This window comes from Oncorhynchus masou, chromosome 3 (assembly GCF_036934945.1).
Source record: "Oncorhynchus masou masou isolate Uvic2021 chromosome 3, UVic_Omas_1.1, whole genome shotgun sequence".
NCBI classification, from domain to species: domain Eukaryota; kingdom Metazoa; phylum Chordata; class Actinopteri; order Salmoniformes; family Salmonidae; genus Oncorhynchus; species Oncorhynchus masou.
Window position 1 is genome coordinate 15,799,386 of NC_088214.1, and position 11,609 is coordinate 15,810,994.

Sequence of the window (11,609 nt, forward strand, 5' to 3'; positions counted from 1 at the left end):
CATGCAGATCTCATCTAGAGCAGTGATGTTTTGGGGCTGTTGCTGGGCAACACAGACTTTAAACTCCCTCCAAAGATTTTCTATGGGGTTGAGATCTGGAGACTGGCTAGGCCACTCCAGGACCTTGAAATGCTTCTTACGAAGCCACTCCTGCGTTGCCCGGGCGGTGTGTTTGGGATCATTATCATGCTGAAAGACCCAGCCACGTTTCGTCTTCAATGCCCTTGCTGATGGAAGGAGGTTTTCACTCAAAATCTCACGATACATGGCCCCATTCATTCTTTCTTTTACACTGATCAGTCGTCCTGGTCCCTTTGCAGAAAAACAGCCCCAAAGCATGATGTTTCCACCCCCCATGCTTCACAGTAGGTATGGTGTTCTTTGGATGCAACTCAGCATTCTTTGTCCTCCAAACACGACGAGTTGAGATTTTGCCAAAAAGTTCTATTTTGGTTTCATCTGACCATATGACATTCTCCCAATCTTCTTCTGGAACATCCAAATGCTCTCTAGCAAACTTCAGACGGGCCTGGACATGTACTGGCTTAAGCAGGGGGATATGTCTGGCACTGCAGGATTTGAGTCCCTGGTGGCGTAGTGTGTTACTGATGGTAGGCTTTGTTACTTTGGTCCCAGCTCTCTGCAGGTCATTCACTATGTCCCCCCGTGTGGTTCTGGGATTTTTGATCACCGTTCTTGTAACGAGTGGAGGACAGAGGAGCCTCTTAAAGAAGAAGTTACAGGTCTGTGAGAGCCAGAAATCTTGCTTGTTTGTAGGTGACCAAATACTTATTTTCCACCATAATTTGCAAATAAATTCTTTAAAAATCCTACAATGTGATTTTCTGGATTTTTTCCCCTCATTTTGTCTGTCATAGTTGACGTGTACCTATGATGAAAAATACAGGCCTCTCTCATCTTTTTAAGTGGTAGAACTTGCACAATTGGTGGCTGACTAAATCCTTTTTTGCCCCACTGTATGCTTTGATTGAAACAAAATACAAAAAAAGGCTAATAGTTTGTTAAAATCATCTGCTCTATTTTGCCCACGAAACCGGAATTCAAGAAGATCGAAATGCATCGGCTATTCCCATTAAACTGATTGAGCTCAATCAAATGCAAGTAAGATATGTTATATGTATGTAGCCGATGGTGTCTGTATGCTGCATCTGTTCCCCTCTGGCTTCATCCATCTGAGCAGAAGCTAAAATGAAACCTTCCTGTGCTCATTACGAACAGGGTAAATAAAGGACCATGGACAGCTCCTCCATTCACCAGAGACTTCAAATCAAATCAAATTTTATTTGTCACATACACATGGTTAGCAGATGTTAATGCGAGTGTAGCGAAATGCTTGTGCTTCTAGTTCCGACAATGCAGTAATAGCCAACAAGTAATCTAACTAACAATTCCAAAACTACTGTCTTATACACACAAGTGTAAGGGGATAAGTGGCTGTTCCACTGGATGTCAGAAGGTGAATTCACCAATTTGTAAGTCGCTCTGGATAAGAGCGTCTGCTAAATGACTTAAATGTAATGTAAATGTGGGATAAAGAATATGTACAAAAAGATATATGAATGAGTGATGGTACAGAGCAGCATAGGCAAGATACAGTAGATGGTATCGAGTACAGTATATACATATGAGATGAGTATGTAAACAAAGTGGCACAGTTAAAGTGGCTAGTGATACATGTATTACATAAAGATGCAGTAGATGATATAGAGTACAGTATATACGTATACATGTGAGATGAATAATGTAGGGTATGTAAACATTATATTAGGTAGCATTGTTGAAAGTGGCTAGTGATATATTTTACATCAATTACCATCAATTCCCATTATTAAAGTGGCTGGAGTTGAGTCAGTGTGTTGGCAGCAGCCACTCAATGTTAGTGGTTGCTGTTTAACAGTCTGATGGCCTTGAGATAGAAGCTGTTTTTCAGTCTCTAGGTCCCAGCTTTGATGCACCTGTACTGACCTCGCCTTCTGGATGGTAGCGGGGTGAACAGGCAGTGGCTCGGGTGGTTGTTGTCCTTGATGATCTTTATGGCCTTCCTGTAACATCGGGTGGTGTAGGTGTCCTGGAGGGCAGGTAGTTTGCCCCCGGTGATGCGTTGTGCTGACCTCACTACCCTCTGGAGAGCCTTGCGGTTGTGGGCGGAGCAGTTGCCGTACCAGGCGGTGATACAGCCCGCCAGGATGCTCTCGATTGTGCATCTATAGAAGTTTGTGAGTGCTTTTGGTGACAAGCCAAATTTCTTCAGCCTCCTGAGGTTGAAGAGGCGCTGCTGCGCCTTCTTCACGATGCTGTCTGTGTGAGTGGACCAATTCAGTTTGTCTGTGATGTGTATGCCGAGGAACTTAAAACTTACTACCCTCTCCACTACTGTTCCGTCGATGTGGATAGCGGGGTGTTCCCTCTGCTGTTTCCTGAAGTCCACAATCATCTCCTTAGTTTTGTTGACGTTGAGTGTGAGGTTATTTTCCTGACACCACACTCCGAGGGCCCTCACCTCCTTCCTGTAGGCCGTCTCGTTGTTGTTGGTAATCAAGCCTACCACTGTTGTGTCGTCCGCAAACTTGATGATTGAGTTGGAGGCATGCGTGGCCACGCAGTCGTGGTTGAACAGGGAGTACAGGAGAGGGCTCAGAACGCACTCTTGTGGGGCCCCAGTGTTGAGGATCAGCGGGGTGGAGATGTTGTTGCCTCCCCTCACCACCCGGGGGCGGCCCGTCAGGAAGTCCAGTACCCAGTTGCACAGGGCGGGGTTCGAGACCCAACAGACTTGGTTATATTGATGTGCCGCTGACCACGTCTTAGCCTTCTTCTCCATTGACATTGCGTCATAGCCTACACCAGGGGTATACAACTCTTACCCTATGAGGTCTGGAGCCTGCTGGTTTTCTGTTCTACCTGATCATTAATTGCACCCACCTAAATCAGTCCCCGATTAGAGAGGAACAATCAACACAAGCACTGGAGCTGACTTGTAGGTCCAGAGTTGAGTTTGAAGGGTCTAGACTGTAATTCATTCAACTGGACTTGATTATTTTACTGCACCAGCATTGCAATACAATGCATGCAGCGTTGACATTTTTTATGAGCTACGCTAAAGATGGCTACATCGGTCCAGCGAACTACTTGCGGTCTAAGGTACTGCATATCAGTACGAGAGGTGTCACTACAGACCCTGGTTCGATTCCAGGCTGTATGACAACCGGCCGTGATTGGGAGTCCCATAAGGCAGCACACAATTTGCCCAGTGTCGTTAGGGTGTGGCCGGGGAAGGCTGTCATTTTATACAATAATTTGTTCTTAACTCACTTGCCTAGTTAAATAAAGGTTAAATAAATAAAATATATATATTATAACCCCTACCTCCTGCGGCTATGGACCCTTTCACAAAAGTGTATTTCCCTCAAATTCTGTGCACAAATTTGTTTACATCCCTGTTAGTGAGCATTTCTCCTTCGCCAAGAAAATCCTCCACCTGACAGGTGTGGCATATCAAGAAGCTGATTAAACAGCGTGATCATTACACAGGTACACAGACAATAAAAGGCCACTAAAATGCACAGTTTTGTCACACAACACAATGCCACAGATGTCAAATGTTGAGGGAGTGTGCAATTGGCATGCTGACTACAGGAATGTCCACCAGTTATGTTATGAATAACAATTTGTTTGCAATGTTACTAATTAGAAAAACGTACAATATGTTACGAATTGACAAAATGTACTATATGTTACGAATTTGCAAAACGTATGATATGTTACGAATTCAAGCTAGGTGACTAACGTTAGCTAGCTGGTTAACATTAGCTAAGCTAGGAGTTAAAGGTTAGGGTTCAATTTAGGAGTTTGGTTAAAGGTTAAGGTTAGGGAAAGGGTTAGCTAACATGCTAAGTAGTTGCAAAGTAGCTAAAAATTAGTAAGTTGTTCAAAAGTTGCTTATTAGCTAAAATCTTAAATTTGTCTGTGATAAGATTCAAACTCGCAACATTTGAGTTGCTAGATATTCGCGTTATAAAAAGTAGAAAGTAGTTGAAAAGTTGCAAATTAGGTAAAATGCTAGTTGTCCATGATGAGATTTGAACGTGCAGCCTTTGGGTTGCTAGACGTTCATGTTATACACCCACCTATCCACCCTGACCAACTTAAGTAACCATCTGTCTTTATACTACAATCTGTCAACATGTCATTGTTTTTATGAATAATAAACCCATCCATTTAAACATGAATTCAGTATATGTCATTCTAGCAAACCAGGCAACTAAAGGCAACTTTCTTAACTTTCTTGGGGGGGGGGGGGTCTCGAATGGTTGAGGGACAGCTATTGGGAAACTGTTGGGATCTTTTGGGATTTTTGGAGGGTTCGGGTTCAAGTTTTTTGGCCCATGAGCAGGGCATTGACCCTGAATGCTTCTGTGTGTCGCTCTGAATGGGAGTCTGTTGGATGACTGGTATGGTGTAGTTGTTGAGCGGCTTCACTGCAACTATATTATACATTTTGAATATTCAATAAATGAAAAAAAAATGAAAAACTTTCTAAACAATGTTTTGGTTAATTTCTAATGTTAAGTTAGCAGGCTAACCAGTTCAAATAATAACAATATCATAACAGACAATGTCTTAACTTTAGCTAAACAATGTTTTGGTTCATTTCTAACGTTAAGTTAGCAGGCTAACCAGTTCAAATAATAACAATATCATAACAGACAATGTCTTAACTTTAGCTAAACAATGTTTTGGTTCATTTCTAACGTTAAGTTAGCAGGCTAACCAGTTCAAATAATAACAACATCATAACAGACAATGTCTTAACTTTAGCTAAACAATGTTTTGGTTCATTTCTAATGTTAAGTTAGCAGGCTAACCAGTTCAAATAATAACAATATCATAACAGACAATGTCTTAACTTTAGCTAAACAATGTTTCGGTTCATTTCTAATGTTAAGTTAGCAGGCTAACCAGTTCAAATAATGACAATATCATAACAGACAATGTCTTAACTTTAGCTAAACAATGTTTTGGTTCATTTCTAATGTTAAGTTAGCAGGCTAACCAGTTCAAATAATAACAACATCATAACAGACAATGTCTTAACTTTAGCTAAACAATGTTTTGGTTCATTTCTAATGTTAAGTTAGCAGGCTAACCAGTTCAAATAATAACAACATCATAACAGACAATGTCTTAACTTTAGCTAAACAATGTTTTGGTTCATTTCTAATGTTAAGTTAGCAGGCTAACCAGTTCAAATAATGACAATATCATAACAGACAATGTCTTAACTTTAGCTAAATAATGATGGCAGTCAGCAAACAAACGTTTAAAATGCATGCCGCCACCTAAGATTGTGAACCCTGCCAAGATAGACTACATGGAAGGCCTATTGTGTGCTGTTTTATTTGCCTGTGTTTTATAAATATAACCTGTGTTTGCCTGTGCCTGGTTACAGACTACATCTAAGACTGGAACACCAGTGTGATAGATCCAAAGATTAAGTTTCAACACTGGACACCTGCTCAACCTGAGATATCTGTTTGAGATTTTTGACACCAACAAAGAGCGCCTGCTGGACTTTGATGATTTGTGAGTGAATTCAGATGTGACTTTTCCTGATGTCATGATGTGGCTACTCAGTGATTTTTAGCTGAAGAGACTGTAGGTAACAGCACATACACACAAATTTTATCCACAATAATGAGATAATCTTATCATGAGTCTCTCTGGGCTGGTTTCAAAACATCACACATGAATAAAAGTGGGTGCTACTGTAACAGTATTGCTTCCGTCCCTCTCCTCGCCCCAACCTGGGCTTGAACCAGGGACCCTCTGCACACATCAACAACAGCCACCAACGAAGTATCGTTACCCATCACGCCACAAAATCACGGCCCTTGCAGAGCAAGGGGAACAGCTACTTCACCAATTGAAACGCTATTAGCGCGCACCAACGCTAACTAGCTAGCCATTTAACATTTAACATTGGTTACACTACTAACACAGACTTACTTCCACTACTTTGGCCCTATGTGATCCTCCACCAGGCCAGCAGCCTGAGAGGACGGGACACATTCAACACACATTGGAACTCTTCTGCAGTTAAATCTCCTACATCCAAGTACTTCTCTGCAGCTGCCACCACAACATCTATCCTTTGTGATTTATGTTCCCTTCCTGTTTTACAGTTGACAACCATGGACATAAAAGACAAAGCGCCCACCTTACTGAAGCACATTATTCCTATCACTCTCTATTGACCTCGGCCTTGAAGAGTACCTCCAGGTAGTGCACACACATGTTTAACCTGTTTTAGAGAAGCAGGTATGTGAAGCTTCTGCATCTACTTAAAGCCAACACCTTGTTTGCTTTTAGTGCAGAACAAAGGATGTGTGTCCCTGTATATTTTGTGTCTTGGTCAATATTGTGATGATATTGGTCTGTGTTGTGACTGTGTTGTCTCCCCTCCTTCAGCTGTTGACCTATGATCTTAAGCAGGGTGCAACGGTTCCCAAGTCTCTCTAGAGCGAGGTCAACAAGGACAAGGCCACCGGTGGCATCATTTGTGAGGTGGCACTCATGGGCACCGTCCAGCAGATGAGCTACGGTGTCTTCTAAACACAAACACACACACCTCATGATATGATAGATCTGTTTACTTTAACTGGAATTGAGACAATGATGTTGAATAAATTGGCTTTATATGATTCAAAATGATTAAATATACAGTCATCTTCCCAACAGGCCATTTGAAGTCATGATGGTTTCTGTGGTTTTGCACTGTTGAACTGTTTCAATTCACAATCACTTTCACAACTAATGTCCATGCAGTTGTCAGCTCTAGTTTTACGGTAATGTGACTAAAATAAATAATCAAGGCAATAGAATATATTTATTTCTGCAGGCCTTAAAAGAAACAAATATAAAAAATGTAAATCAGAAAAATATAACTAATTGAAGCAATCAACTTAATTAGATTATATTGTGGGTTCAGAAGATACCTGAAAGCTTGAGCATGAATAAAGTACAATCATCAACAACGGCAAACCTCAGATATGCAATGCATTAAATCTGCATCATTTGGCCACATTACTCAATGGGGTTGTTACTGGTGATGTTGCGATTGGAAAAAGTTGTGTCGCTGTGGGTGAATCTTCCTTCCACAGTTGGTTGGGGGGGGGGGGCCATCACAGTGTTGCTGTGGATATCTTCTTCAGTTTGGAGCTGCACATAACACAGAATATGAAACTCATTTTGAGTTTGATGCAGACTTACATGATTTTACTTTTCAGAACAAGTGTGCTGGAAGGCAGTAGTTTGTACACGAAGACATTAAAAAACCCGTATGGCAAGTTTGATTGACATCCAGCCTTGAAACTCTCCTGTAAGTACGATTTGGTGTATTTGTGGCTCTGAGACATTTTGGTGTGTGTAGTTGAATGGGAATGCTTTGTGTCTTAAGAGGAGAGCATGTGTGTACCTGAGACGAACCAGAGCCATCCTCACCCACTCGTCCTTAATGCTGGCGCATACCTTCTTGTTCTTCGTGGTATAGAAGCTACAACAGAAAACACACTTAACCCTCAACCTCATAGAGATTACAAATATGAGCATACATTTTGAGAGTATTGTAACTTGGTGTGTGTATATACATCATGCAGGGCTTACATGATAGCGTCATTGTTGCACACCTCCTTATAACTCTGTTGTTTGTAGCCTATTATCTGCGTGTAGGGTACAGGCTTCTCCTGGAACTCCACACAACAGTAAAGTTTCCGAGGACCATCTGAACACATATAAGCACACAAATCAGTCAGCCACGGGCAACATCAATTCAGATCACAAGAACATGAATGTAATTTAATAATATGACCCCAAAATAAGTTGGCAGGTCTCACTGCTAGATCTTACCGGACCTTGATAAAAAAAAAATATTAAAAAATACAGTTTACATGGATAAACTATTAAGCAGGTAAAGTGGTAAATTGGTTACCAGGTAAACTCACATGCTGCTGAGGTTGAACTAAACATGGTCACAATGCAGCAGAGAAGCAGGATTGTCTCTAGGTATCTGAAAGCCATGGTGATAGTACGTAGGACGAGAGAAGATACACTGAACAAGCCTACTGACTGGTCCTATATACCCCTACAAACGTGTGTGTGTGCATGTGAATGTGTGTGTGGATTATACTGATATGTGTCAATCACATCCTACACTCCTAACCTTTGGTTTTCTAAATTGGGGACAGGAAGCCTACCTCTGCATCATAGCAGACAGAGATGCTAACACTGCAGTTTAGTGACACACAGAACTGTGCTTTCCAAATGTTGCTTGAATGGTGCGTGTTTTGATTGATATACATTCATAGTGTCCTTACAACTAGGGACCTCATCAAGGCACTTCTGGCCTAAAATCATACGTTTTGGGCTGACAGACAGAGGGTTGATGCTCAAGACCCACAGAAGCTACCGTTCCAATTCGCTCCTGTATTGTCCCTTCTGACATTTTCTGAATCTACAAGAAGTTGGAGAAACAACCACATAAAAATAAAAGCGGTACATTTCGAGAATTATGTGAATGGAAGATCTCTAGCACGGACATAGTCTGCTGATCCTTGATCAAAAAGCTTTCAGCTGGCCAACAGTCAAGCTCTAAAAAAACGACTCCGAAAAAGAGGGAAACGTGGCGGTCTTCTGGTCAGACTACGGAGACGGGCACATCGTGCCCCACTTCCTAGCATTCTTCTTGCCAATGTCCAGTCTCTTGACAACAAGGTTGATGAAATCCGAGCAAGGGTAGCATTCCAGAGGGACATCAGAGACTGTAACGTTCTGTGCTTCACGGAAACATGGCTCACTGGAGAGACGCTATCCGAAGCGGTGCAGCCAACGGGTTTCTCCACGCATCGCGCCGACAGAAACAAACACCTTTCTGGTAAGAAGAGGGGTGGGGGTGTATGCCTTATGGCTAACGAGGCATGGTGCGATGAAAGAAACATACAGGAACTCAAATCCTTCTGTTCACCTGATTTAGAATTCCTCACAATCAAATGTAGATCGCATTATCTACCAAGAGAATTCTCTTTGATTATAATCACAGCCGTATATATCCCCCCCCAAGCAGACACATCGATGGCTCTGAACGAACTTTATTTAACTCTTTGCAAACTGGAAACCATTTATCCGGAGGCTGCATTAATTGTTGCTGAGGATTTTAACAAGGCTAATCTGAAAACAAGACTCCCTAAATTTTATCAGCATATCGATTGCGCAACCAGGGGCGGAAAAACCTTGGATCACTGTTACTCTAGCTTCCGCGACGCATATAAGGCCCTGCCCCGCCCCCCTTTCGGAAAAGCTGACCACGACTCCATTTTGCTGATACCTGCCTATAGACAAAAGCTAAAAAAAGAAGCTCCCACGCTGAGGTCTGTCCAACACTGGTCCGACCAAGCTGACTCCACACTCCAAGACTGCTTCCATCACGTGGACTGGGACATATTTCGTATTGCGTCAAATAACAACATTGACGAATACGCTGATTCGGTGTGCGAGTTCATTAGAACGTGCGTTGAAGATGTCGTTCCCATAGCAACGATTAAAACATTCAATAACCAGAAACCGTGGATTGATGGCAGCATTCGCGTGAAACTGAAAGCGCGAACCACTGCTTTCAATCAGGGCAAGGTGTCTGGTAACATGACTGAATACAAACAATGCAGCTATTCCATCCGTAAGGCTATCAAACAAGCTAAGCGTCAGTACAGAGACAAAGTAGAATCCCAATTCAACGGCTCAGACACAAGAGGCATGTGGCAGGGTCTACAGTCAATCACGGACTACAGGAAGAAATCCAGCCCAGTCACGGACCAGGATGTCTTGCTCCCAGGCAGACTAAATAACTTTTTTGCCCGCTTTGAGGACAATACAGTGCCACTGACACTGCCTGCAACGGAAAAATGCGGTCTCTCCTTCACTGCAGCCGAGGTGAGTAAAACATTTAAACGTGTTAACCCTCGCAAGGCTGCAGGCCCAGACGGCATCCCCAGCCGCGCCCTCAGAGCATGCGCAGACCAGCTGGCTGGTGTGTTTACGGATATATTCAATCAATCCCTATACCAGTCTACTGTTCCCACATGCTTCAAGAGGGCCACCATTGTTCCTGTTCCCAAGAAAGCTAAGGTAACTGAGCTAAACGACTACCGCCCCGTAGCACTCACTTCCGTCATCATGAAGTGCTTTGAGAGACTAGTCAAGGACCATATCACCTCCACCCTACCTGACACCCTAGACCCACTCCAATTTGCTTACCGCTCAAATAGATCCACAGACGATGCAATCTCAACCACACTGCACACTGCCCTAACCCATCTGGACAAGAGGAATACCTATGTGAGAATGCTGTTCATCGACTACAGCTCGGCATTCAACACCATAGTAACCTCCAAGCTCGTCATCAAGCTCGAGACCCTGGGTCTCGACCCCGCCTTGTGCAACTGCGTACTGGACTTCCTGACGGGCCGCCCCCGGGTGGTGAGGGTAGGTAACAACATCTCCTCCCCGCTGATCCTCAACACTGGGGCCCCATAAGGGTGCGTTCTGAGCCCTCTCCTGTACTCCCTGTTCACCCACGACTGCGTGGCCACACACGCCTCCAACTCAATCATCAAGTTTGCGGACAACACAACAGTGGTAGGCTTGATTACCAACAACAACGAGACGGCCTACAGGGAGGAGCTGAGGGCCCTCGGAGTGTGGTGTCAGGAAAATAACCTCACACTCAACGTCAACAAAACTAAGGAGATGATTGTGGACTTCAGGAAACAGCAGAGGGAACACCCCCTATCCACATCGATGGAACAGTAGTGGAGAGAGTAGCAAGTTTTAAGTTCCTCAGCATACACATCACAGACAAACTGAATTGGTCCACTCACACAGACAGCATCGTGAAGAAGGCGCAGCAGCGCCTCTTCAACCTCAGGAGGCTGAAGAAATTTGGCTTGTCACCAAAAGCACTCACAAACTTCTACAGATGCACAATCGAGAGCATCCTGGCGGGCTGTATCACCGCCTGGTACGGCAACTGCTCAGCCCTCAATCGTAAGGCTCTCCAGAGGGTAGTGAGGTCTGCACAACGCATCACCGGGGGCAAACTACCTGCCCTCCAGGACACCTACACCACCCGATGTTACAGGAAGGCCATAAAGATCATCAAGGACACCAACCACCCGAGCCACTGCCTGTTCACCCCGCTATCATCCAGAAGGCGAGGTCAGTACAGGTGCATCAAAGCTGGGACCGAGACACTGAAAAACAGCTTCTATCTCAAGGCCATCAGACTGTTAAACAGCCACCACTAACATTGAGTGGCTGCTGCCAACACACTGACACTGACTCAACTCCAGCCACTTTAACTTCTTGGAACTCTAGGGGCGCAATTTCATTTTTGGATGAAAAACGTTCCCGTTTTAAACAAGATATTTTGTCACAAAAAGATGCTCGACTATGCATATAATTGCTACTGTTCGAAAGAAAACACTCTGACGTGTCCAGAAATACAAAGATCTTCTCTGTGCGTGCCCTTCTTCTCTGTG

At 43.5% G+C, this 11,609-nt stretch overlaps 1 protein-coding gene across 1 annotated transcript; it reads right to left on the reverse strand.

Moving 5' to 3' along the window:
• Positions 1-6,697: 6,697 nt before the first annotated feature.
• Positions 6,698-8,220, reverse strand: LOC135507781 (C-C motif chemokine 20-like). Its single transcript, XM_064927440.1, has 4 exons — positions 8,022-8,220; positions 7,684-7,801; positions 7,496-7,573; positions 6,698-7,239 (listed from the first exon to the last, which is right to left on the reverse strand). The coding sequence occupies exons 1-4, from the start codon at positions 8,095-8,097 to the stop codon at positions 7,203-7,205; spliced, it is 309 nt and encodes a 102-aa protein (XP_064783512.1). The 5' UTR covers positions 8,098-8,220; the 3' UTR covers positions 6,698-7,202.
• Positions 8,221-11,609: the final 3,389 nt, after the last annotated feature.